At 37.7% G+C, this 27,972-nt stretch overlaps 3 protein-coding genes across 13 annotated transcripts; all 3 read right to left on the reverse strand.

Annotated features, from left to right (window-relative positions):
- Positions 1-183: 183 nt before the first annotated feature.
- Positions 184-4,881, reverse strand: LOC135619036 (VAN3-binding protein-like). 4 transcript variants are annotated; one of them, XM_065120607.1, is made up of 7 exons: positions 3,989-4,881; positions 1,589-3,056; positions 1,084-1,444; positions 842-985; positions 704-753; positions 561-618; positions 184-488 (listed from the first exon to the last, which is right to left on the reverse strand). In XM_065120607.1, the coding sequence occupies exons 2-7, from the start codon at positions 1,910-1,912 to the stop codon at positions 268-270; spliced, it is 1,158 nt and encodes a 385-aa protein (XP_064976679.1). In that variant the 5' UTR covers positions 1,913-3,056; positions 3,989-4,881; the 3' UTR covers positions 184-267. The 4 variants fall into 4 exon arrangements, with proteins under 4 accessions (XP_064976679.1, XP_064976678.1, XP_064976676.1 ...); XM_065120606.1 differs by having other exon boundaries at positions 184-455; positions 1,084-1,516; XM_065120604.1 differs by having other exon boundaries at positions 1,084-1,516.
- On the reverse strand, positions 4,879-7,006 carry LOC135619771 (probable plastid-lipid-associated protein 11, chloroplastic). Its single transcript, XM_065122081.1, has 3 exons — positions 6,519-7,006; positions 6,380-6,445; positions 4,879-4,978 (listed from the first exon to the last, which is right to left on the reverse strand). Exons 1-3 carry the CDS (start codon positions 7,004-7,006, stop codon positions 4,879-4,881), a joined length of 654 nt encoding a protein of 217 aa, XP_064978153.1.
- LOC135619035 (uncharacterized) lies at positions 7,002-27,926 on the reverse strand. 8 transcript variants are annotated; one of them, XR_010489275.1, is made up of 19 exons: positions 27,676-27,926; positions 27,478-27,561; positions 25,600-25,673; positions 24,261-24,294; positions 23,609-23,667; positions 21,287-21,401; positions 21,160-21,197; positions 19,680-19,777; positions 19,480-19,535; positions 16,729-17,014; positions 16,415-16,530; positions 13,926-13,982; positions 11,535-11,600; positions 9,655-9,729; positions 8,641-8,732; positions 7,671-7,909; positions 7,488-7,552; positions 7,185-7,295; positions 7,080-7,103 (listed from the first exon to the last, which is right to left on the reverse strand). XR_010489275.1 is itself a non-coding variant. In XM_065120602.1 (16 exons), exons 1-15 carry the CDS (start codon positions 27,856-27,858, stop codon positions 8,673-8,675), a joined length of 1,401 nt encoding a protein of 466 aa, XP_064976674.1. In that variant the 5' UTR covers positions 27,859-27,926; the 3' UTR covers positions 7,578-7,909; position 8,672. The 8 variants fall into 8 exon arrangements, 2 of the variants coding, with proteins under 2 accessions (XP_064976674.1, XP_064976673.1); XR_010489277.1 differs by having other exon boundaries at positions 7,002-7,295; positions 8,672-8,732; XR_010489276.1 differs by having other exon boundaries at positions 7,002-7,295; positions 7,488-7,545.
- Positions 27,927-27,972: the final 46 nt, after the last annotated feature.

Raw genomic sequence — 27,972 nt, forward strand, 5'->3', positions numbered from 1 at the left:
ATTGGAGGATATATATATATATATATATATATATATATATATAGCAGATGTGTTATATTAATATCAAAACTTGGAAGAGAATATATGTTATTTCTAATATATTAAAAGGATATCTTTCCAGGAAAAGAAACCCTTTGCTACTTTGGGTGGTGTGGCAAATCTGTGTCTTACAGCTGAGAAGCATAACGAATCTCTTTGCTTTATATGCATAATATGATCGACTTTGTGTTTGTGATGACAAAACTGTTCATCTGTTTTGAGAATACATCATCTGAGTTTTAGTAGCTCCATGGCGTGCTCTACTTGCTCAGCATCACCTGATACTTGTTTGAGCAGGTTCTGCACCCCATCCACCCATCTCAGCATGGTCGTGCTGTTCTCACACTCGAACTCTATCGATCCTTGAGCTGTTCTCAGTCCAAAGCAGCATCTTTCTCCGGCGCGCTCAGGCCATGCTGCAACATCATCATACACGCCATAAACAACACCTGATCACCACAGGTTTTGTCAGATCATGTCAAAGCAGGTCATGTTTTGCGTTTGAGATTCGGAAGACTCACTCTTTTTCTTCTTGGAGAGTGCACCTCCTATGTGCTTGCTCTTGAGCTTTACTATGACCTGGGGATTGTGTCCATGTCACGTTAGCACAGATGATTAAGCTTTAGAACATGCGATGATGAGCTTCGTTTGATTCTTCCTTTACCTGTGACTTCCTGTTGATGTAGATCGACACTCTCTTCCAGTGTAGAGTTCCTGCAAATCGAATCGACTCGAGTTGTATGTATGATCCATTGTTGCTGAATTGTGTGAATCTGATCTGGATTGAGGTGTTCTGCCGTACCTTTTCCGGTGCGTTTGAGCAGCTCGCCTTCTTTGCACCAGATATCTGGGCTGCAACACTGACTCTTCTCGTACGGGATGACGGCAGCGTTGTTCCTTGCTTCTCTTTGCAGTCTCGACTTCAATGCTGCAGCTCCTCGTAATGCTGTTCAGTGAATGAAGCAAGCACGGGAATTAGCAGCTTGCGGAACGAAGCATTGTTAGTCTTCTCGGTAGGTCTTTGAGAGGGATTTGGCGTCCGACCTGTTGCTGCTGCAGCAGTGAGGGTCATCAGATCGCCGGCTGTTTTGAAATCTACTGCTGAGCGTATAGCAGCAGCCACATGCTCGTGATCAACCCCAGTTTGCTCTGCGATCTCTACACAGTGCGACGCCAAGATCTCGGTGGCAGAGGCCATGGCGGCACTCATCTTTGAGGTCTGGTCACCTGAGTTCGACGCGGCAGCGACGGCAGCGACTGCTGCAGCTACGCCAGCGACGGATACCAAGGCATGGATGCGGGCTTTCTCGGCGCGGGCCCTCTCCTTGCACTTGGCTTTGGTTCGATTGGCTTCTTGGTGGTGAAACCACTTCCCGATTGCTGCAGGATTTATGCCGCTGCGTGGCTGCACAGCCATCAGAGCAAATCGTCGCCATGAGAGAATTCCCAAAGGCTTCATGGCGTTCACTCGGTCAAGCTAACGGAAACAAAGACTGCAAGTTTAGGTTAGTCAATTCATCAAACAGTTGGCTACACGGCGCTAGCTTACTCGCTTATGAGTACTCTGAGGAGGAGCAGCAGCTGCGGCAGCGATGACCAATGTCTCCGGGATCATCATCTCCGGCAGCCGATCCACGACGAAGTTCCTCTTCTTATTCCCAGCCAGAAGAGCCTTCGATATCTCGGAAGCCGACACGCTCCACGACCTCGACAAGAACTCCATCGGCTCGTGCGGCGTCTGCGGCGGAGGTATCACCGGCATCTTCAACCCACCCTCCGACATCTCCCCCTCCTCCTCCTCTTCTGCTACCAAGTCCTTCAAGCTTACAAGCTCGTCTCCCTTTCTCCTCCCCCACAAGTATCCCTTCTCCATGAACAGAACCCGATCTCTTCTTCCGTGGCTCACTTGAAAGGTGGAATTGGCTTTGAAGGATGAAGGACGAGCATATATAAGGGGGAAGGCCACACGAAGCACAAGAAGGGGGACAAGAGGTGGACAGCGGACAGCTTCCTGCACTCCTTTTGCTGCTAGTGTTCCCTGCGCTCCTGTTACTGTGGCGACGCAGTCACCGTGCCCGTCTTTGTACGCGGGGCTAATGATGGGCTTGAGTGCAGGGGACGCAACTCGCGACGAGGGAGAGGAGGAAACCTCGGCGACAAGTGTTCCTGGTCACCCGGCGCGGCCTCGTGCGCTGCTCCGCGATTCCCTACACCTTTGTTCGGGTCCGAGCTCAGCTGTCGGTGCGGGTGCAAGAAGAGCCAGCGAGCGAGGGGTTTCCGAGCTTTGTTTAGTGCTTTCATGTGCGTCGTCGTTTTCTCGAGCGATCGGTGATGCAGTGAAGTGGGGACTTTCGGTGGACTTCTACCGCTGCAAACGGGCTTTGAGACAACTGTTCACAGGTGCTCATCCTTCTCCGTTAAGGAATCCAATCTGCTTGTGCGATGGATGCATCAGGAGAATGTGATTCCACCACATTGTTTGCCATCTGCGAGTGCCAAAGGAATAATGACCTTTTCGTGAAACAAAGGGTAGGTTTGCCACCACCACCACCATCAAAGTTGGGCAGGTAAAGGAGGAGAGCAGACATGTTACTGCAATGAAGGCAACACAGGCAGAGAGCACCATTAAAGTGGCGACCCACTCGCTCTGGAGGGTTCGAAAACACCTCCAATAATTCTCTATATTAAACGGCATGAAGCAGACACGAACGCATGGCACCCTTGAAAACGATAACTGGGGGTCATGATCGAACGCAGCCGCGTGAGGGAGGTGAGAAAGAGAGCTCGGGAGCTTGTCCTTAGTGCTGCGTGAGAGGAATGGAGTGACCAACTGCGGTGGCTTGAGAGGATGAGTTTGGCATCTCAATCATGATCTCTCTCTTTTCTTTTCCTTTTGTTGCTTGTGGAGGAAGTGATGCGGCTTGATGGGTTATTATTTTAGCAGACACAGTGGACCCAGAATTCTCCGGGTCTTCATGGATTCCTTTTATTCTGCTTCTTTTGGATCTAGCAGAGACCTGCAGAAAATTTGAATGGAATTAAGATTTCGATCTCTATGTTTCAAAAAATTACGTTAACATCCATATAATTACGAAAGTGAAACATCCAGATCTATTTATCCTGACTATAACATCTTTATAATTACCAACAACATGATAAATGAACTTAGATATTTTACTTTGAAGCAAGATTCTATAATCAAATCTCATTCTCGTCATTAATATTGCAAAAACAACTTCAATGATCATATAAATACAAAGTGTTTGTGTGATAAGTTCTCTCCTTTTTTTTTTTTCTTACACTTATCCTTATGGTACCATATATAGAGTTTTAAGGTTCACAATTCTTAAAGATTTGATAGAATAACCATAATCCCCAAAAGTTTTACAATAATCAACAATATTTCTCTATTTTTAATGCATTTGTATGTTTTTACATGTTCAAGAAATTATATATACTTGACTCAATTTGAACTCTCATGCTATAATTTTTTAATAATAATTAATTTGATGATGGTCTATTGGGTACACTTACTTGATCAAGACTCAAATCCTCACCATACAATCTTATGTTAAATTAATGGTCTAATGATGGTACATCTTATGAGCTCATAAGAATTTTGATAGTTGATCTTTCATCACTTCAACAAAGGTAAATATTTTGGGAAAAAGATCAATCTCTAATTAGCCCCTACCATTTAGATCTTACTAAACAAGAAATATAATTAGTAAAGTGCACATGCCAAAGTCATACTAATTTTCAGATGATATCATTTTGATAATAATAACATTTTGGTACTAGCAAATGATAGAAGATGCTATAACCAAGCCGCAAGCTAGTCCGACTAGTTAAGACTTTTTTTTTTGCTCGAATGAGTTATCGCTAATCCTTAAGCTATTAAGAAATGAACAAAAGTATATACAAATGAACATAGATAAACCTGACTCACCCTGCATTAACAATTCTCATCTTACAAGATAAGAGCTTCAATCCTCATCATACAATCTTATAAGAACTTGATAGTTGATCGTAAGGTCTCTCTCTTCATCATTTACGATTTGCAATGTAAAAAATATAAAAAAATTATGAACAAAGGAAAATATTTTGGAAAAAGATAAATCTCTAATCAACCATTATCATTTGGATCTTGCTAAACATGAGACAAAAATTAGTAAAGTGCACACGTTAAAGTTTACTAATTCCCAAATGCTGTCATATAGGTAATAGCAAATGATAGAAGATGCTATTGCCAAGCTGCTAGCTGATTAAGACTTCTTTTTTCAAATGAATCAATGTATCAATGTATATTCACTCTTAGTATATGAGATTCCAACAAAAAATAAGAGGTCAATTGGAGTGATCAAGTTTCCTAGCTTTACAAGAGATCTGATACATGTATCATCACTTTCTCCTTTGACTCTCAATAAATTGGTTACAGTGAAGTCTTAATTGAGCATGAGCATTTGATAACAAGCTTTAATACGCATACAGCATTTAAAAAGAGATGCAATAGGAAATTCGAGAAGCAATAAGCCACACATGATACATTTAAATTCAATAAATCTTTCAAAATAGATATAGGCATAAGTCGGATGAAGCATGAAATTTACTAGATCAAAGAACTAGTAATATGACCTTATAATCTGAACATTAGTTAGCTCCGAGGGGAAAAGAATCCTTTAATTCCTTTACAGTCTACAGATATGAACAAATGAACATATTATGATGCTTTACTTCTCAGAAACCGTGTAATACTTATCTTCCAAGTAAGTGATTTGGTTGCATAAATGACATCTAGAGATCACAAATGAAAGAGGCAGTACAACTATCCTTGATTATTCATTCCTTCCAAGAATAAGAAGCACGATCAACGATCAAGTAGTCTCCTCGTATGTCTTTTGCAACTCGAATATCATCATCCAGATATATGGACTCAAACCTGCAGGAAAAGTATAAAACTTTTTAATGACAGTGCACATATATCTATATGAAGGCTAAAAAGCTCACTCTGAAACATTATGGCCAAGCTATTCATAAAGAGATTGACAACTTTGTCACGATCTTCATTTTGAAGTTTGGCTCTCTCTCTCTCTCTCTCTCTCTCTCTCTCTCTCTCTCTCTCTCTCTCTCAAAATTGTGAAAAGTTCTCGAGTAAAACCCCAAAATGGGACTGAAATCAGCAGCTGTTTTGGAATATTGCAACAAATAAAGGTTTCCACATGCTAAAATTTATTGAAAGATTTGTAACTTATGGATGTTTATTAACATAGGGATTTTAGCCTTGTTATATATAGTTGAATCTAGACCTAGCACCAATATTTGATGTATTTATGCATACTTCCCCTCAAATACAGAATGACATCCAAAGTCACTCTTCCTGATTCTTGTATATTTCAGAAAATCAAATTGTAGAGGAAAGTGGAGAGAAAATTTGATAAAAATACATGATATTTCATTTAAAATGCAAAACATATAGTGAATTTTCAAAAAGAAAGGTTTACAATTTGATAGTTTAAATAGCTTGGTAGCATAGAATTGTGACTCATAGGCTCATATTCTCTAGCCTAACATAGCCTTAAAAGTTCAAGAAAATTTGAGGTGTTCAAGAATGAATGCAAGACACTAGAGAAACTACAACTGGCCCTTCTGTCAAGAAATTGTATTTTGCTATTATGAAACAGAATTTGAATTAGTCATTGTAAATTATCAAACAACCATTAAAATGGTCTAAACTAAAATTTAAAGCGATACCTATATCTATACTCAGTCTCACTTAATGACCAGTTTAGCCAATTACTAACCAGTCAGGAAATGGTAGGGACAAATATGCAGGTAACGGGGCCTAATTCACAGGCCTTGTAAATGCTCAGCAGGTTTTTTCCCCACAACCCCATATAGTGCACTCACCATTGTGTTTAAAGATACGGCCAGAAAAACGAAAATTAGCATATGAAGAGACCAACAGAATTCCAAAAGTCAAAGCAGCATTCCTAAATTAGCCTAAGATTTAGATAACCATAGAATTTCTATACTGAATCACATTCATGGATTGGCTGCATATATATTCTAGATCAACATAAAAAATAAAAATAAAAAAGCATAGAATAGGCCGCTGTCCCTTTGCAAAAGCGGTAGTGCATCCGGGCAGGTTTCAAGAAGCCAAGGGTTCAATCCCACTTTTCTGTATGGCCGTCGGTTGCTCGCTGTGTGCTTCTTGTACTCATGGAGCTTATTAGGTGCGTTGTGTGCCTATTGAGCACTCGTAGGCCCCGCCACCTACTCCTTTTCTCAGTTGGAACCCAAAAAAAGAAGAAAACAGTTATTAAAGAGTATCACTCACCATCCTTGTCCAAAAGGGGGCAGTGGGATCTCCCAATTGCTACCTCTCAAAACGGCACTGGTGAATCTGCTCCAAAGTCGAGATATTTGATGAGTTTCACAGAGTTCCCATGAGAATTCAAAAAGAAGTACGAATTTACCTAAAGTTGACTCTTTGGGGCGGCGCAGCTTCGATGGAGGACCGCACGAAGAAAACCCCTGAAGGAGGGAAAGTGATCACATTGTTCAGCGACCTTTTCTCCACATCGATGACCTGGAGAACGTCGCCGGTGCGGGTTCCGAAGAGAGGGGCGTTCTTGATGATGAAGAGCTGCTCCTTCTCGGTGGTCCAGAGCATCCGCCACGTGCCGGAGAGGGATGAGCCGGTGGTAACCTGACCCCTCCCCAGGGCGCCGAGAGCCTCGACGGCGGCGATGATCTCCGCCCGCTTCCGCGGGTCGGACTGGGTTCGGAGGCCTCTTTCTTGGTCGGCGATGAGGGCGAGGAGGTCGGCCTTAGCTCCGAGAGACGCGCCGGAGCTCGGGGGTCGGGCTGCGGCACAGCAGCCGAGGGCCGGGTTGGACTTTAGTATGCGAAGGGAGGATGGGATGGCAGAGGGGCGGGAAGAAAACGGGGATGACATCGCCATGGCCGGTACTTAAACAGGGAGCGGAGATGAGTTGGGAAGGCAATGAACCTGATGGCGGGATCACTTTAAGAGCCCACACTTGTAGACCACACATCTCCTGTGGCATTGGTGAGATGGTGAGCCGTATCTTCTCGCATTCTGATGCATGGAGGATAGGAAACATCACCGGCCGACGTACCCGCGTTTCCCACAGGAACAGGGATGGTCCCACATGTGGATCCTCCACGATTCCCATCGCGCTCCTCCAATAAGACGGCAGAGACGCGTATGGCTTACTTCTTGATGCTCCCTAACGAGGCGTGTTCCATGTTTTCAACAGAATAGGAAACACAATATACCAAATATCATCTCGTTTTTTAGTCCAACTTTTTTAGTTTCTTGATTTTTCAAAAAGCACGTGCAACGCAAATGCTACAGAAAACTAGATTCCCTGCTAATAGATTCACGCTAATTAGTAGTACCCATTACTCGTCTGGCTTACCTGCATCGCGATTGGAAGCAATGCTGTCCTCGCAGGTGAGTTCCGACATCCCCGATCGCTGCCTCCTATCACAAGGTAGGTAGGCGAGACTGATGAGCACAAATGAATAGGTAATATTGCATAAACTGGAAATGTCTCAATGAAACAGTTGCATTCAGGCTTAAATATTAGAGGGGAGATTACCAAAACATAGGGAGTCTGAATTATTGAGAACCCATATGCTCAAAAGACATGTCACACTATAACGGACGTCTAGAATTCCATGTCTCATTAACATTACAGTTCCCTACGTATCATAGAAAGTGCATATATTGGATGCTGGAGAATTCTTGCATGTGGATGCAGAACCATCTAAGAAAACGCCTCAGCCGCTAAGCCTCTCGAGACTAAAGACACTGGGTGATGGAGCATCACGGGAGGCCCTGCAGGAGGAATGAATGAGGTTAGTCAGATGTTTAACATATTCTTCATTGAAATAACTGGAAACCTCAGTTTATGCTATTTTATCTTTTTTGAACGGACCAGGAAACTTCTGTAGGCTTATGCCAATTCTCGATTGGATCAAAGCAGTCAGTACTCGATTGGATCAATCAGTCAGCACAGAGCACAAAGCAGTCAGTACTCGATTGGATCAATCCATTCAGAAGTAATTTCACAACACAATTTAATTTTCCTTCGCACAGTAAATCACCAAGAAAGGCTGAAAATTCACAAGCCAAAGGAGATCTCATCCTACACTGGAGAAATCAAATATAAGAGTTTGAAATTCTCTCCAATTTCTGGAGGATCCCGATCTACCTCCAATTCTCACATCTTAACAATCTCCTTACCTCATCTTAGATCTTAACTGTGCACTTGCATGGGCCCTATTTGTATGTGTGACACGGGAGACGAGACGAAAGGATAAATATGAATCACAAGGTCAAAACATGGCAGGTTGGAGAAGAGACTGTTATAAGAAGGATGATTGAGATGGAGAATTGGAGAGAACTGGTCGCTCTGAATAGGAGATGCTTCTTTCCCAATAGAAAATGGCAATTGATTGCATTATCTTTTCAGACATATGATAATGACATGCATGGATTGTGATCATTTGCAACCTTGCATTATATAAAGTGGTATGAAAAATTTTCAGCAACTAGTTTCGTTGTACCTGCCAACTGAAATTTTATAGCTCTGACTACCTTAATTCTTCTCTGATCTGCTGCTTCTGGAAGTTACTGCAGAAACACCTTGTTCGATACACTGAAATTGGATATATCCAAATAGGTTACTAGGATACAGATGTCATGAAATGACAGCAACAATCTTCTCACAAAAAGTACAGTAAACATCTTGTAATTAACTAGCTCTTTCGTGGACATGATACATGGATCCTTTATGATCATTTAACTTTTATAAAGGACAATAACTATCTTGTCTTCAATTCCACATTAGCATAATATATTATCAATTTAAATGTCAAAACAATGGCAAAGGCATCTATCAGAATGCTATCAGCAGTTCAGAAGATGGATAAAATATGACTGCAGATGCTGGCAAATTCTAAGTTAAACGATAAGGTCTTTTGGTATTATTCCGGATAATAATCATTTCTAGATATTCTTTTCATATACATAAGTATTTGTATTATTATTGTATGAAGATCTTTTGGTAAGCTCCATAACAGCATATACACGTGTATTGTCCATAACAATATAAATACAAAAATTATATAATTAGATTACAAAAGGAATCAAGAATATGATTCACATTTATTGATCACAATTAACACATACTTTAACAGCATATTCATCTTGTCCATTGTCAATTGTAAAACTTGTCTAAAATGACCTAATTTCAAGTAATTTGCTAACTCAACCTAAAATTTTGGCTAAGCCTCGTTTAATTGATTAATTGATTTAATTATTATCTAGTAAGATAAGCTGTTTTCTCATTGTAACTAAAACATTTCATGTTGTTTATAAACATATCCCTATTATGGTATGTTCTGTACCTGGGCTCTCAGTTGTAAGAAAAATTTGTAATGATCTAATCTCCAGGTTCAGTGGGACTTGCGCCAAATAAGTCCAGCAAATACTCATAATGAATCTACTGAAAACTTATAATACATGTGAAATCATTTCCATTTGTTGCACCATTATAGTGTTTCAAGATGTCTTCCTACCTGAAGAAGATAGCTATGGAGCCGATCCAATGTTTGAGGGAACGTTGTGGCAGAGATGTTTACAACAGTCATACCCTGCCCAATGATCAAAGGTAACATGACAGAACAGACATGACTAAGAACAAAATCGGCAGCATCGTTATTTGAACACTCCTTTATTTAAAAAACAAAAAGCCAACTGCAAACAACAAAAATCAGAATAGTTATGCAACAAAATCTAAATTTAGGCTAAACCAACCATAGTTTTAATCTTGATAAGAATTAAAATGTGAAAATTAATATATCAAATTTTTATTCGTTTTATGGGGTTGAAAGGTACAGATCATCTCTACAGATGATAAAGGAAGCGATAGATGACCTATAAAGACTGGCATGCAGTTCACAGGAGAATCTATATCACTAAATATTTATCCTACGAAAACATGAACCAACTTTAGGTAGATCCAATACTAACAAAAAAACACACTTAACAACATCTCCACCGGTACAACAGTTCATTACAATCATTCGTCAAACAGAACTTCAGTTTAGGCTTTTGCTATGGCTGGTGTTGTTGATGGTCATTAAATAACCTATTGTGTTATTCGAACCAGTTAAACTAGATCACTGATCAATGATTTTTTTACATTACTGCACAAGCAACCATGCTTCAACTTAGCTTTTCGAATTATGCTTCTTGACATCTTCAGGGGCACACAGAAAGCCAGTAGGTGCTTAAGTTGATATTAACAGCATAATAATATGTTTTTTTGTTTAAAAATTTAGAAAATTATCTTGCAGCAGTGATTTTGTGATGCATGACTATAATAGTGAACAGAGATAAGAATCAATAGCAGAAATGAGGTAATCTCAATAAGACCACAAGCCTGTTATTTTCTCTCCGGATAAAACATTCACATTTTTCCATACAGTCAACAATTTATTAAAGCATAGTACTTCATTTGCCCAAGGACCTACAGACTGAGAATCTTTTTTCTCCTTCATTACCTATATTATATGTAAGCAACAAGTTGCTCTTTGGAAATTATGCAGAAATCTTGAACACAATTCTAGAATATCTTAGATAATAAAACATTTTTTTCGGTTGAGAGATTTAATTATCAACATTGCAGCTATAATTAATAAGAAAGAAAATGGTTACGCTTATCTTTCATCAATGTTTCTCTACATATTCCTTCCCCATTTTTTTTTTTACTTACGGTATAAGAGAGCAACTTTCATCTTTTGATTGCCACTCAATTAAAATCACTCATTCATAAATGGGACTACATTAGTGTCAACTAACAACAGACACTTCCAAAAGATTTTCCATGCCCAATAACCAAAGCAAGGCAAGCACAAAAGTTACAGCTGAAAAAAGGTTGTGGATGAAGGAATAAAATCTTCAACTGTGGATATTTGGGGCATATTGGAATATTGACAGTAGTGAAAAAGGGAATTCTCAACAGGATCGCTTTTGTCAATTCCAATTTTGGGACTTGGCAACAAGCCCTAGTGATGCACATCACTAATGGTAAGGAACTCCATTCCAAAGAAAACACAATCATCATAAAGCTAAAAAAATCAAGTTGAAATGCCGTCTACAGGAATCCTCGTGTCCTGGCTAAACATTTTATTTGGAAGCATTAAATTAAGAGTTCAGCTTCCTTTTGAATATCTTCCCTACATTAGTTGCTGTCAGTTTATTTCATTGAGCTATACTTCTCCAAACTTGCTAAGTTGGATTTTTCATTATGCTATTTAAGTGTACTCTGTGAAGTGTGTGTCAACTTGAATAAAATAGTTACAGTTTATCTACAAACTACCATCACTCAATTTAGAACCTTGTCAATATAAGCAATGTCATCTTCAAAAGCAAAAAAAAAAAAAAAAAGGTTTACCTGTGACTCAAAAGAGCAAAGATATTCCTGAATAATTTTGAGATTGCTTATAAGCTTATTCTGGTCCTGCAAGATAAGGAGAAAAAAGGTTGCTCTTTGTCATAGCCTCTGACATGACAAGATAAAAAAAAGATCAGAAAAAATACATTGTTCTAATATCTGGTTTACATGTTCAGCTGTTTAAGTGGATGCAATCATTTTCATGCTACAGTGTTGCGAAAGCATATTCAAATGATGTAATTTTCATATCAAAGTTTTGGTTGCATACATTTGGATGTATATTTCCCTTCTTCCTTTAAACTAATTTTTTACCATCATATTCTTGTTATTATGCCATGAATGATATCAGATAATCACGTAACCCCTTCACCCATTTGTTACCACTTATCATTGAATGACTTTCTTAAATGAGCTTGTCAATCATCCTAAACTAGATAAATTCTTAATTTGACCACAGTTACCTATTTATTATCTTAAAAGTCAATAACACATCTATATTGCTATGCTGGTCCATTCCACACTAAATGTGAAAATTATACTAGAAAACAAGAATTAATAACTGGTCCATTCCACACTAAATCAGCAAGACAGGTATGGTACACCAATGACAGCTACAGTAGCCAGCCACCAATTAAAACAAAGACAGAAAATATTGACAATTTATTTTGTATGCATCTGTGTGTTTGTATAGATTCAAATAATACCTACTGAGGACTGCAATACTGACCTGCTGACACAGGCAGCTACCAGGAAGTAAAGGGAAGAAAAACAGAGAAAACAAAGAAAAAAATTGAGGATATGTGTGTATGTGTGAATTGAAATCACATTTATTGAAGACACGAAGTGAATCTCCTTGTCTTCTTACATGAAGTGAGTCTCCTCATCTTCTTCCTCTTATCTGTTTGCCTTGTGGGGGGGATTAAAGTTGCCACCACAACCCATACCCATATTCATTTTAGCCCTAATCCCTCTGAATCCTCAAATTGATTTAAGATTGCAAGACTCAGAAAGTGCATCCAACAAATTCCCAAAGAAAGCCCTGTATTATGCATTTTAAGACAATGAGTGGTACGACCAGTGTAAATGCTAGTCCAGCCTTGGACCACTAAATATTGCATGGTACAGATCAAGTGGAAAATACTTGTGTGGAGTCCATGTAAAGTGATACCAAGCCCACAAGCGGAACCAAATATTACTGTAGTTTGCTTTTGATTTTGTTGTGTTTACATAAGTAGGTCATGAGGAAATCATCCTAAAAGTAAAATATTGATTATAAGCATGCCTCTATAAAAAAAAGGTATTGATTGTATAAGAGCAACAGCAACCACTTTTAGGAAGATCTCCTTGTTTTCATAGTTTCAAGAATAAGGATGGCCGGTCCTCAGCTACGTTCAACACAAGTAAAAGCATGGACCACCACACTGGTCTGTACTGTTTGGTACAAGCATTATGTACCATATTAATGGAATATAAAAGTATAGACCACCTAGTACTAGTGGTATACATCAAACCAAACAGTGTGATATACCTAATGTAATAAGCCAGTATGAGTCCTGTTAAGGTTGGTAAAGTTTGATAACCAGTATGCTCTGTACAGGCTAGTACTTTACCCAGATCTACCTCATTGCTCAGGTGGAACTCCTGATCTCATTCACAAACCATCAGGTGAGTTTTCTGTATAGACATGACATGGAATTGATATCAAAAATATGTAAACCAAAATTACAACTTCTAGATTGATAATTGATATCAGTAGATCTCTAGCCCCCACATCACTCAGATGTGGTTTTAGGCTTAGAGGGTGGATTTTGAAGATTTGACATGTTGTATTGGAACCATTGAACTATCATGTCTTGTTTCTTACTGAATTATGATGTATTGTGATTATCATGTTGACTCATAACTCATAAGTATCATATTTTATCTTTTATTTAAATATTATGCTCATGATATGTTATTAAGATTTTGGACAATACATATAACCATGATGCATTCTGTAGATGATAGATTTTTTATATAATAATTACCAAAGATGATATCTTATTTTTCAAAACCACCAAAAACCAAACAAGTCCTATTACCAACAACTATATCGAGAGTATGAACACTTGGCATTGCGCCAAGAGGGGACCAGTACAGGATTGGTACACAATACAACAATCTTCAAGTAAGAATCAAACTAGAACCACATAGCAATTTACTGTAGATTATGTTTGTTATGGAAGTGCACCATCTCTAGCTAGAAAAAATTATAGTTGCAATGTAGTCTGAGCTGCAATATATGTTTGCAAAGCAATAGTGATGGTAATCTATTATCAGCTACCTTCTGCCAGTTAAAACAGAACAGGTAAAACATAATGTGTTACAACAAAAGCAAGTCATGTCATTCACCTGAACTAGGCATTTATCTTTAACTGTTCTAGTGGTAATCCATTCCTCTAGCAGAGCCTGACCAAGTAAGAACATAGTTATATCAGAAACATGTTACTCCTCCAGAAATGATCATAACTACAGCTACCATTGCAGGAAACCACTGAAGGTTGCAGTTATTAGTAATCTTTTCTTATTCCTAATGGCCAAAGAGAACAACAACAAGCGTAGCAGCATGTGGAGTCGAAAATTGTTTCGAGATTATATTGTTGAACTTGATGCAAGCGTTGAACTGTTAAGGAAAAAATAGCTGCTTGACTCAAGAATCGGTCTGTCCATTGCTGACTATTCAATCATGTGGTGGTCAAATAAAGCCAAAAGAAGTCCTTTAAACTTCTTAGCAGTCCAATGACTGCACCACAAGGATCCATCCAATTCATTTCAAACTTAGAGGTACAAAATGTAGTAATACATAAGTCACCTGTTTTCGATGATATTTTGCACCTTCTATTAATAAACATTATCAACTGAAATATAAAATACTGCAGATAAGTACATTGCCTGGCTGATAAAAAGAAAGATGAATACCAGCAATTAATATGTTTCCTCAGCTAATTCAGAATTTGACTCAACAAAAGACTCACCAGAAGTTGAAATCTTCACTGATGACTGGTGGTTTGTTAAAAGACATTTAGAAGGCATAGCATTTGACATAACATATTCAAATATTTGACTGAGGAATATTCAATTCCATAAAAAAAAGTAGATGAAAACCCAAAAAGAAAAGCAAGGTTTCCACTTTATTCTTCGTAACAAAATCAAGTCAATGGCTTTATACAGACAACTTCAATTACTTGAATAGAAACAAAACAACTTAAGAGTTCCCACATGGAAATATAAATAAAAATATCAGACTTCCAAGAAAACCTATAGATTGCTTCACAAGCATGAGACTTGCACCCAATTAGTGGTGTCATAAGCTAAACCTAAAAAGAGAAGCAATATAATATAAATTAACAACCATGAGCAACTAAGATACTAGTGGCTGTGTAAATGCACAAATTTACAGTAATTCCATGTTTTCCTAGATTGATTATTCACATCCATTTTGGATGGTCCTAGTTGGAATTGGTCGGTCTCAATCCTATCCTGGCCATTTCATGCCCCCCTTGCTGCCATCACTCATAAAATCCATGGAAATCAGTCAGGATTTAGTGACAATCTAGCAAATTCCAACTAGGGATCAATGGGCCAATTGCTTCTAGCAAGATCCTGGCAATTAACAAAAAGGATGGCAGAGGATGAAAATATGAAAGGAAGAAAAAAGAGAAAGAAAAGGAGGAAAAAATTTGAAGGGGTTGCATATAACCACTCATGCCACTCATTGACTGTTTTATGATCCATGGCGGTTCTCACCACTAGCAGGCAACTGCTTCTAGCTACCTCAGAACTTGAGAAAAAGAATGACAATAAAAGAAAGTGAGAAAGAGACGAGCCAGCCTTACATGTTTTTAGAAGCATATGCATGCATGTGCTTTGGATGGTGCACCGTGAAGGAGACATCCAATGCAACAAGCCAACAACTACCATAAACCCACACTACAGAAGGGAAGCATCTACTGTTAAACAAATATTATTCTGGTTAATTGGCAACCAATGAGAAATTATTGACTTCAACAATTCCCTAAAATGACAGAATGTTTACACATCAAACCTATGTTTCTGAAAGTTGCACATATGTTCCTGAAATGTCAATTTGTTTCCTTTTCCAATAAAGAGTAACAAATTGTCAAGTTGACCCATGTACCAAAGGAAAAACCCAAAACCCAAAAGAACAACTGAGGAAAGCTTTTCTTATAAGAATTGAAGCAAGGATCTTTATTACAATAACTTACTGGAGCACACTGAAATCAGAATTGTAAGGTTAGGTTATAATGCTTAATGATAAAGAATCTCATAACAAGTTGAGTAAGCATGTCAAGTTGCAGGAAAGTGAAAAATAGAGAGTTATGTATTACTTGTTAATTGTATCATGTTTGTTGATTATTACTGATTGCTATAATTGCTTATTTTCCAACATCAGTATAATTCTGGGCAGCTTATTATATTTTGCTTTATTTATAACCTTTTATTTAACAATGCATCAATTCTTCCTAGCGAATATATCAATATTTAGTGCTTCTCATTCACTATATTATCAAACATGATATGGCAAGTTACAGGCTTACAGCAAACCCCTTCCTCATCGAAAAAAAAAAAAGGAAAAAAGACACACACAAAAGAGAGAGGAAGAGGGAGACAGGGAGGGAGAGAGAGAGTGAGGACACAGTCCTAACTATGTAACATAAGAATAAACAGACAATTCTATAATGAAATCAATGATAAACTAGATAGACGAATCAAACCTCAAACCTAGTTAGCTGTTATCATACATGGCATCTAATAATGTACAAACGGCAAACATTTCCAACACATAGCCAATGATAAATAAGAAAGGAAAAAAGGGAAACCTTGTGATCAAACTCAGACATCTTCAGAACTATTGGTACGATTATTGGTTCGGTAGCTGATTTTTCTTTTTTGTAAGAGTTACTACTTTGTAACTCTGAATCTTTATGAACTTCGCCTGAAATTTCATAAAGAGCATTAACAGAAAATAACATGGAAAATTGCAGATATGGAAATTTCTTTTTTTTTTTTACTTTTTTCTATACCTGTGAAATGACCTTTAAGTTATTATCATGGAACTCCTTGTTAGATAAGATGTTATAATCATTATCCAGAGTTAAGATACTTATAAACTAATGAAGACTAATGAGAAAACCTTGAGGTCCAGAAGCAATTTCTGCAACACTAGTAGCTCTTGAGCAATTGGTAACCTCAGTTTGAGAAGCATCCCTCTCATCCACAGTTCCTTCAGTTACTGAGTAGGTCATAGTATTCTCAGCATCACTTGCAGATGCAGACTGGCTCTGTTCGGTAGCATTATCTAGTATATTTTCCACTGGTTTCGCAGAATCCTCCACCAAAGTTCCTGATTCTCTGTCTTTTGTATGGGAATCTTTATTCTCCTCCTCCATTAGATAAATACTTGGATCCAAGTGTATACCCTGAAACAATCAGGTAAGACAAAAACACAACCAATTGTAAAAAATGAATGAACTAGTAGAATAATAAAGAGAAATCGAACCCTGATTAATTTGGAGAACTCTTTGAATTTTAAGCAATTTCATTTTTTATAAACCAATACCTGATAAATATAATTAAGTTTTCACTTCAAATGACGAATTTGTCAAAGTGTCATGATACAACAATCTGAAATCTAATTAGATTACTTTCTCTACTAATGTGTGCTATTTTCAACATCACTGGATGGTTTTATATACCAACAGCAAACGAAATGCTTTAGTTGCAGTCTGCTCAAGAATTGACTTTATTAGATTACAAAATAAGATGTTCAACAGGAGACAATTAGATCCACTAATTTATTTATGATTCGTAGATCAGCCAAGTTGAGTTATTATTGGTCATAGCCAACCCAATTCTTGCCGATCCTCAACTGAATCAGCCAACTTTCAGCTACAAACTATCAAAGGACAAGGATGAGGACGGCTGTCATAGGAGAGGAAGAAAAGCAGTTTGGCGCAGATGTGAATGGGGAAAGAGCAACCTCTAAGGCCACCAATCACCTCCATGAAATGAATCACATGCCAACGACTGAGAACACCACTTGTTGCCACTGAATTCCCTGCTTTCTGCTGCCACACTTGCTGCTTGCCATTGACAGCATGCAAACATAAGAGAGGAGCGAGGTGGGAAGGGTTGGGACTTGGGAGTTACTTAAGCTTGAAAATTGAAACACTTGCAGGGGTGTTACTTCTAAACTTGACATGATAACAACCTGAATTGGGGGAACCAGGTTTACTAAACCACACATACCGGCCATTACAAACAGGTGTTAATAAATCTGACAGCCAACCACAATGTGAATCACACGATTTCATCCAGTTTGTATTTTGTAACAATATCATGTTTACCGCATAGCTCACCATACCAAACTTACTAGATGGTCAGCAGGCTATTAACAGTACTAGGCGGTAAACAGACTGTTGCATACATTTTTATTTTTGATGGTTGTGGTAGATGTCCTTTTTTCTCTCTTTTTCAACTTTCTCTTCCTCTTGGGGGCTTTCTCTCACACTCTCTCTTTCCCCTCCTCTCCATCACATCAACATCGCCTCCACCTTGTCCATGTCTACTGCCACCTCCTATTCAACCCCAACCCCCCATCCCTTTATCATTTTTCCCCCTGGTTTTAGGTGGTACCGACCCATAGCATTGATACATTGATGATTGATCCATAGTGTTTTTTTTATCAGTCCAACCACCAACTTGTATCAACATTGGACCAAGATTTTAAACTTGATTGACAGAAACTTGAAATTCATATGATGTGAACATACTTAATCTAGAAATGACATATACAATAACAACAACAAAGCCGTGAGCCCCGACTATTTGGGGTCAACTACATGGATCCTTCACTGTCAGTAAGATCTATAAAAAGTTATAACCAGAAATGACATGATTAATCAATTTAAAGAATAACTAAATATTAATCTTTTAATTGATGCTAACCAAGGATTTTAATTTCAAATGATATCGCTCGTAACGGGCAGTACTGTCGATTGGGACTATTTCCGCCCCGTTACCGCCTGAAATCGATCGGTAACGATTGATTTCGACCATCGCCGCCGGCTACCGAGCAGTATTAGCCGAGGGAGAAGGAAGAAAAGGGAGAACCTGGAGATCCAACACCGCACTCCCTCGACGATCCCGATCCGTCGTCGCCCTTCCCTCGCTGGACGCCGCAGATGAGATGTCGCCTCCTCTTCGTTTGAGGTAACGAGGCCTCGGGGTCATCGACGACTTCTCATCCGCGCAAGGAAAAGAAGCCTCAACAACGTCACCGAGGCTTCGCGAGGAGAAGAAACCGAGGTTTCTTCTCCCCATGCGGGGAAAAGAAACGAGGCAATGTTGCCTTGATGACGTCGCCCCATTTTTTATTTTTGAATTTTTTTATGATGTATATATATATATATATATATATATATATATATAGACTGGTATGATTATACCGTACCGTACCGAGCTAAGCTTGAAATGTCGGTACGGTACGAAATTACGAATGCAGATGCTAACCTGAATTGACATAATTTAAACAAATACGACCAACACAACCCATCAATACCTCTAGATACCATACGTTGCAAAATTTTCAACTTTTAGGTGAGAATCTTCTTCAAATTAACTTTAAATTACAACCATTTGATCCTCACATCTAAACTGTCCATTAGCTTGAGCCCCATCCCATGTGAAAGATCAGACTCATACAATACTCTTGGCCAAATAACCATTATAATAATCAACGTATTAGAAACCTGCCAGACCCGCATTCTTGTAAAATCTTTCACAGAGCAACAGGCAACAGGGCATATATCTGGTGGAACTTAGAAGTACAGACTCCATATGCTATTGTCATAAACTAGTATGTCCTGTTTAAGACCTACCATACCTCAATTATGATAGGCTTCCCATCTTTCATCGCCTTCTTCAGATCACCAGCCAAGCCTATCATCAAGGTAAGTATATTTAGTTGAGCAAGAGGGAAAAAACTTGATTAACAAGTTAAAGCAATCTTCTTTATGCATACTGTGCATTTTACAGATACCAACTTGGACTTGGATTTTACAGCCAGGAAACATCACTAGCTACCTTTACGAACAATTCTGCATTCTCTGCAGAACTCTGTTATAAGCTCTTCAGATGAATCAAAATCTCGAACCCAGACTGGTGTAGATGTCAATGGAGCACTGCAAGCAGTATCAGAAGAAATAATGTTTTAAATGTTCTAAAATATGAAGAGCAAATAGTGCACGATCCTGATGCCTTTATTTACATGTGATCCAGGTAATTACACAAAGTATGATAATGCAAGAAAAGTCAATATGAGTGACTACAACAAAGAGAAATTACAATACACCATACTGCCGTAAATAAAAAAGTTTCTAGAAGGGAAACAACGATATCTTAATTGTAGATGAAGTGCCTTTTGACTGGCGTTTCATAAGAGCTCTCTTTCTTGTCTTTTTTAAATATTTCAACTTCATATACAATAGTACCTCACAGAAGACACAGCATATGAACCGAAAAAGAAGATAGATAGAACTCTAGAAGTACATAATTAGGATACAAACCTTTATAGTATTAAGTATTAACATATTATATAAAGAAATAATTCTACCAAAATTCAAAAATCATCTCCAAACAGTAAAACATTTAAACTCATCTTTAAATTACCATACAAGTTAGAACTCTTTCATATTGGACACTAAGAATAGACATTTTTATAAACAACATTTGAACTCATCCTTGAATCACCGTGAAAGCATTATATATATTATAATATCTCAATCAATCTTCCGATTAAGTAGTCATTTCCCCACAAAGTTTCACCAATAGTGTAGTTAAATTTTCGGCTGCAAATAAATGGAGTATCTCAGTTCATTGATAAGGTGTCTAGATTTTTAATGTGGTTATGAAAGTAGATAGAGGTTAATCCTCTACAAGGTGATTTCAAGTTTGGTGCCTGGCAAGTCTCAACTTTCCCAACATTAAGCAAATTGATGTTCAAAAGTATAATATGGGTATGCTGTAGTTAAGCTAATATCACATGGACTGCAGTTAAACTAAAATGATTTCAGAATGAAAAGAAAGTGCTAGTGGGTCGTAATAGTCAGTTGTTAAGACAGTTGCATGTCGCTCAGAAAAGTTACACGGTAATGAGGTATTGTTAAAGTGCAATGGATGTCAGATGCAACAAAATAATATCTACTGTAGTCTTATGATGTTATCCAAAGCAAAATTGTAATAATGGTTTTAGGCATCTTCCCATTTGAGACTAAAAGTTCTGATTCATGTCCCTCACTAAGTGAATTGCTTGAACAAATACATCAATTCAAGACTTCAAGTGCCTAAGGCATGAGGCTCCCTCAAGTGACTACTTTAGTAACCGATACAATTCTTACAGATTCAGATTTCAGTATCTAGATTTAAAGCAAAAAAGGACAACAGCAAGAGGATTCATATCAAGCCTGCACCATTCAGTTAACAAACTGGCAAGAACTTTACAGAATTCTAACATTAAAAATATTGATTCAAATAAAAGAGGCAATATAAATGATAAATCACTCACTCTGTTGATGTGCGCAATAATTCATACACCATATCTGTCTGCAGAAGAAATGTTACAACATTATTCCACGATTTTCAAGTTGTTATCTTAAATAAAACCAAGTTACAATCAGTTATGAAAAAATGACCTGCAAGACATTTGGTAAATTTAGTCTTTGAGCAAGTTGTGTTGCAATTGTCGATTTCCCAGTACATGCAGTTCCACATACAAGAATAACTAGTGGTACTCTTTGGTGATGAAACCTAAAACAAAATGACCAGGAAAAATAGAATAAAGCATATGATTTACAGAATACAAGGAGAAAAGAACTACAGACTTAAACTTGAAAACAAGGACAAATTTAATAGGCAAAAAATGAAAATTATGTTTTACGAACTAAGCACCTTTAACATGGGGCATATTGAATACGAAGTAACATGGTAATTTAATGTCAAAACATTATAATAAGCTTTTCCCACAACCTGCATGACTCTTTTCAAAAAATTGGTTTGCTAGCCAAAATAGTAATTGGAATATGCAGGCACAAGTGTTTAACTTGGATTGTAATACCATGTGACAGACCGATCTCGGGCCAGTACCATGCCATACCAGGTGTTGGGACACTTAGTACAACCTGCTGGTTTGGCCAAGCATGCCAAAACAACAGAAGTACTTTTTGTTTTTAATATTTTTGTAAAAATAAAGCATCACTTATGCTACTTGTCTCAGGAAAACTTAACATCTAATATTTTATGCACATGTCATGAACAAGCATATGAAGTAGGATAATAAAAACATGATACCAGTAAAATATGTCAATAAAGTAATATAATTTAACAAGTCAAGCAGACAATAATGCGTTAGAACTCAATTGAAAACAATTCATAAATACCCAACAATCATACAGAATATATCAAAGCAAAGCAACTACATAAACCTAAAACAATATCAAGTCACATGGAGGACTAAGAGTGTACCGACAGGCGACAACAATATCAGAGTTGTAATCTTGTTTCAAACAATTTTGAAATTGATCCTATATCAACTCATGTTAGTAGATTGTTTGAAATTGATCCTATATCATCTCATGTTAGTAGCCAGATATCTACTGCATAATGTTCATGAAGTCAAAAGCTACACTTGAGAAATGGGCCTGATCTGGGGTTGGCTAAGCTAAAACAAGATACACACTGGTACCAATCTGTACCCTATAATGAACTGGGCATATCATGGAGAAATGAGAATCAGAACTGTACTTAGAAACCTATAAGATAACTGAGACCAAAACAGAAAAAATGTCTGGAGAATCAGAAAAGATCCTCTTAAGTCTTGAGTACTAACCAGTTACTTTTATTATTTCAATGCCAGTATATTATTCTATAATATCTCAGAAAGATGCACTAATAATAGCATCTAGATGACTAATGTGGATCTTAAATCCATAGCATGATCTTAATGTTTTGCGATTTTTGTAATGGTAAGAAAAATGGTTTCATCCAGGTGATTTAATTTTGGCTAGAAGCAGGCTATGTATTAGTAGATTTGACAAAAAATCACAATGAAAAACTTGAAAATGGTACTCATGCTTAAAGTCAAAGAACTTAAAGACAACAAGCTATTGGCCAGATGAAGCATGTAAATGTAGGCTAACTGCCAAAGTGACATGTAAACATGGAAATAACCATTCCAACATAAGTCAGATTTTCCCTTGATACCAATATAGGGCAGTTTAGACATCAAATTGTCACAAAAAGTGAGCATCCTTGGGCACATTAATCTACATATTTCTGTAGATTAAAATCTTGGTCAGGTACCGATACTGTCGACAGTAGGATAGGTACATCACCAGTATGCATCAGTGTACCAACACTCAGTACATCTGTACCATTAGTTACTGCCTAGACCGCATAGTGAGAGTGAGAAAGAGATAGAAGAGAGTACGAATAGAAGGAAGAAGCCGATGAGGAGGAGAAAACAGAGGAGGTGGACCAGGAGGATAACAAGGATAAAGACTGACAGGAGAGAAAGAAGAAGAAAAAAAATACAGTTGTGACAATTGTCAAAAACTAAAAAAAGAATGGTACAGTTCAGTACAGGTCTGTTCACCACCAGGTGGTACATCCAATACAATGACTTAACCAGGTGGCACAGCCCATACCGGACAATAATGGGAGAAATTGCTAGTCCATGTCTTGATTGACTGTTGAACCAGTAAATACTGACTCATAACAACTTATATGGATGGTATCTTCAGGTTTCAAAGATCAAACTATACAAGTACAATAAAGGTGTCGAGACATATGCAAAATAGTTCAAAAGCAACAAAACAGACAATGGATATGTCATATAATCATCAAAGTACAGTTACAAATGATGTGCCAAATAGCACATTAATAAGATGAAACTTATCAATTTGTTACAGGGCATGAATCCAGGATATCTTGAATGCATTTGCTGCCCAAAGACTTACCTGGTCATCATCTTATAACGGTTTATGTACTCTTCTCCATAACCCCTTCGCAGCATAAGCTGCATATGGATACAAAAAATCAATTGAAATATAGAAAATGTTCAAAAAAAAGTGGCTTTTCATTAAAATAGGAAATCATTATCAAATGCAACAGAAACATAAACGAATTCGTTAGCATATTTGTGAACTCTATAGCAGGGAGGATGTTTAATCCATTTAAGCAAGTAAAACAGCTTCAACTTAATTCATTTTTCACTTTTCAGAACTGTATTGAGTCGATACAAGACAATCTTCTCAAGCAAACAAGAACCACAGAAAACTCAGTCATAAAACAGTAAATTCTTATTATTCTTCAGCAAAAGCAAGCAGTGAAAACTAATCCAGAATATGTTTTGCACTGTTGATATATAAGTGGGAGCAGGGAAGAAGCTATACATAAATTACATAGCCCAAGATGATCAGATGATCATAGTTTCTACTTTCTATGACGTTTTACAGTTCATATATCAAAGAACAAACAAAAAATTTTGATAAGGTAGCAGGTGATGGATAAACTAAAAAACCTCACTTTGTTTGTCTAATTGATAATATGCTTTAATTGCCAACAAAATTTTAAAAGTAAAGAAAAGGATTAAAAGCTGTGAGGTAATACCTTAAAAAGATTAGTTTCCAGATCAGATTGCGAACTGCAAAATAGTTAGGATGAACAAAGCTATAAACAATCATGTTCATGCTTAAAAAATAGCACATCTCAAGAAGCATGAGTTTTGTAAATAAATTCAGAATATACAGATGAAACCAATAAAATCTTGTTTAACCAACCCAAAGGAGCACACAAACAAAAAATGGACTAATTCTATTTGCCTTCATGTATGAAGACTATTTCCCTTATAAAACTTGAGTTTGACTTAAAGAAGAGGTTTCTAAACAAAGGTACTTAATTAACGTACAACAACATGAAGAAGAAGCCATTAGACACTTAATTATCATCCTTAACAAAAAAAAAGAAAATGCATTTGATGAATGAGGATTCATTTAGATGATGTTCAAAGAAAAATGATACTTAAGAACACCAACACTGAAATGATCAGTACAATAACCTCTCCTTTCCAATACAAGAAGGTAATAGGAAAAGGAAAGGTTTTTTTTATCTTCACAAATATCTCAAAGTGCTAGGATTTACATTCAAAATTTTTCCATCAAGAGAGAGTATGAAGTGCAACTTTTGTATGTTCCCCGACAGGACATACTATCTTTCATGACAACTAAATTGATTGCAAAATGAATAATCCCATCTGTGCCAATGACCCAGGGTTATGACATAAATATCTTTCTTGGTGTCTTATTTGTAACATGAATGTCTATTTCAGGTAATATCCAAAAGCACATCTAAGAGTAGATATAACATCAGAAATCATCTCCATTATAATGCCAAAAACATGAACAATCTAGAAGTATTAATGTCAATCATAAACAACTAAATTGAAGAACATAAATGGATCTTCTTTGGCATATTGGTCTACACTTGGCATGGGATGTAAGCTTCTTTCATAACAACCACACAAGGTTGCAGCTATACTATCCATACTTGAATAAACAGACAGAATATATCTCTTTCTCTTAATATTGTTGTTCCATTTAATGGAAAAGATCTAGCATGTTTCTAGTACACCTCAGACTTAAAACTGATGCTGGAGATGGCATTCAACAGATGTGAAATCTTAGTTCTTTTCCTATTTCCAGATTCTGAATGATTTTTTTTTTTTTGGCACACCAATTGTGCCTCAGCTTGCTGTTGGCACTTGCTTGTGTCAAGTGTTAGTGCAGCAAGGAGGTGCCCTACCATGACAAATGGGGTGGCAGTGGCACTATCCCATGCCATCAAAGGACTATTGTGTTCATGTTAAAAACCTCAAATAAAAGAAAACAAACAAAAACAGGTTACAAAAGCTCACTGGCAAATTGATGGAAAAAAGTTGAGGATAGCATACACATCAAGAAGGCTATTGTCTACAAGCAGCTTTTTGAGTTCAAGAGCAATCTTGATAGCCACATGATTAGGAATCTGAAAAGTAGCAATTCAGAGTTAACAAGATTCTGTGCAAGAATAAAAAAAAAGGGAGAGAGACAATGACTAAAAGTGTTTAACAAAAGAAAGAAATTTAAACTAGACAACAAAAACAAATGGGGTGCACTATTGTGAAACAACAAAAACAAAGCTTTTCAAGTATATTTAAAATTTTTGTGCCGCGGACAGCAACTAGACAAAAAACAAAAAGATGTAGTAAAGGAAAGAAAAGCTGCTGCTAGCATCATCATCCACAAAGCAAAACGACAAAGGATCTATTTATTTATTCAAAACCCTTCAATAAAAAATTAGGATGAAATAGACATTTAAACTTGAAAGTGAAAGCACTAATATATTGACCCACTCATAACAATCATAACAGGAGAATACAAGCATTGCATCCAACTAGAAACCGATACTGTACTCAATTCTCTATCAAGAAAGGTTCATAACTTCATACTATATTATGCCTAAACAGATACAGAACAAACATATCTGCAAGTTAGAAAGTCAATTTGAATTACCTCAACTAGAATGTCCTACAATTTACCTTTAGTAAGAGATAGCAGTTTAACTTGCTCTAGATCAAATAAGTCATCTAAGGGTCAGCTACCGCACGAGGCCAATGTGGGATGAGGGTTAATATATGTAACCTTATCCCTGAAATCAGAGGCTGTCTCTGTGGCCCATATCTTTGTCACCTAAATTGCAACGGACTAACTTTATTGTGGCACCAAAGCCTGCCCTCTAAATTGTCTCAGTTTTCTGGACAACAAAATTACATGAATATGTCCTATTAGGAGAATTAACTTTTAATTAGAAAACCAGCCTTTTTTCATAAAACTTAATGGACCTTAAAGGCAAGGTTCGTCGTGATGCCCCATACCGAGCGATATATGTGGTACGTACCAGTCTAACAAGAGATTAACACGCGAACCACCTTGTACCGGGCAGTCCATAACATGGGACCCCGTATCGGGCAATACGAGGTCTATACAGGGCGGAACGATCAAAATCTAACCGTTAACGATGAAGGGTTGGGATTTATTGAATTCAAACGATCCATTTAACCATTTAAACCGGATCTAGGGGTTTTTGAACTGATTCTACCCTCTCATTCAACCCCTTTTACTCTCTCAAACTTTTCTACTCACTCAAGCTCTTTTATGGCCAACAGCAATATAGTGATAGTTAGTCATTCTTCTCCGAGCAGTAGTATGGTAATCAGTCTTATGATACGAAGCAACAGGTCAATGGCGAAAGTAGAAGTTCCTGCGTTCTCCAACCTTCATATTAAAACATGCCACAATCATATTTGCCTCGGGAGCCGTCTCAAACACGTGTGGTTCATGATAATTAGACAACGACCATCACCACATTGATGCACCAATGACATATGATATATTAGTGTATCATGTCGTGTGATCAATTTTAGAATTGGATCCGAGAAACATACCATATTAATATATAGACACATAGGATCGAGGACCATGATCTACCACCCGTAGAATCCTGTCATTATTTTTGGGGTAGAATCAATCTTATGATACATAATTAGATGACCGTTGGTATCTAGAACTATTAATGTTGCAGATAACCACTGAAAATGATGGAAGTTCATAGTTTCCATCTCCCAAGATTAAGCTTCACCACAAAGGACTGGGTTTCTAAATCTTTATGTTGTATGGTAATACTCCCCAACTTTCACTATCAGTATAGTACCAAGATCCAAAAACCCTAAAGGAACCATCACAATCAAGAAAGGAAACAAATCGACAACCGCAACCAGTTAATTAATTACCTTCGTTACTGTTAACATCCTGCTAAGAAGAAATCTGGACAGAACGTAGTAATGATCCGCATTGTCCCCCAGCCATACTTTCACCTGCCAGGCATTAATCAAGGATCAAATCATAACAAAACCGAGATTGAGAATTCAAATCTAGATCACCAAAATCCTCCTCGTCTCTTGGTTCGTTCGAGGTGAGAATTAACCAACCTTGACGAAGTCGTACTTGGAGGAAGCGTTTCGGGAGGGCAATCGGGCGGGGGGGTAAGAGGGGGAGGGCTCGCCCTTCTTCTCGACGGACGGCTCTCCGTCTGCCGCCGTCGTCGTGGGAGGAGGAGCCGAGAGGGGGCCAGCGAAATCGGACTCGCCCATCCCGGAACCGGAGGCCGCCATGTCGCCGTTCGTTACCTCCTCGGTGACGTCGCGCGGCACATCACAGCCGATGTCGCGATTTTTATCTTTTTGGCATATTGTATTCCCCGTTATCGGTAATTTTTGTATGTATTC

This window comes from Musa acuminata, chromosome BXJ2-8 (genome assembly GCF_036884655.1).
Source record: "Musa acuminata AAA Group cultivar baxijiao chromosome BXJ2-8, Cavendish_Baxijiao_AAA, whole genome shotgun sequence".
NCBI classification, from domain to species: Eukaryota; Viridiplantae; Streptophyta; class Magnoliopsida; order Zingiberales; family Musaceae; genus Musa; species Musa acuminata.

Excerpts from the sequence above, each read along its gene's own strand:
- LOC135619771 (XM_065122081.1), bottom strand. The coding sequence starts at position 7,006 with ATGGCGATGTCATCCCCGTTTTCTTCCCGCCCCTCTGCCATCCCATCC. Across the intron at positions 6,446-6,518 it reads CCCCAAAGAGTCAACTTTAG|ATTCACCAGTGCCGTTTTGA; the intron begins GTAAATTCGTAC and ends ACTTTGGAGCAG. Across the intron at positions 4,979-6,379 it reads CCCCCTTTTGGACAAGGATG|GTTTGAGTCCATATATCTGG; the intron begins GTGAGTGATACT and ends CTTTTCCTGCAG.
- LOC135619035 (XM_065120602.1), bottom strand. The coding sequence starts at position 27,858 with ATGGCGGCCTCCGGTTCCGGGATGGGCGAGTCCGATTTCGCTGGCCCC. Across the intron at positions 9,730-11,534 it reads TTTGCTCTTTTGAGTCACAG|GGTATGACTGTTGTAAACAT; the intron begins GTAAACCTTTTT and ends ATCATTGGGCAG. Across the intron at positions 8,733-9,654 it reads TCCATAGCTATCTTCTTCAG|TGTATCGAACAAGGTGTTTC; the intron begins GTAGGAAGACAT and ends ATCCAATTTCAG.
- LOC135619036 (XM_065120604.1), bottom strand. The coding sequence starts at position 1,912 with ATGGAGAAGGGATACTTGTGGGGGAGGAGAAAGGGAGACGAGCTTGTA. Across the intron at positions 1,517-1,588 it reads CTCAGAGTACTCATAAGCGA|CTTGACCGAGTGAACGCCAT; the intron begins GTAAGCTAGCGC and ends TGTTTCCGTTAG. Across the intron at positions 986-1,083 it reads CACTGCTGCAGCAGCAACAG|CATTACGAGGAGCTGCAGCA; the intron begins GTCGGACGCCAA and ends TTCACTGAACAG.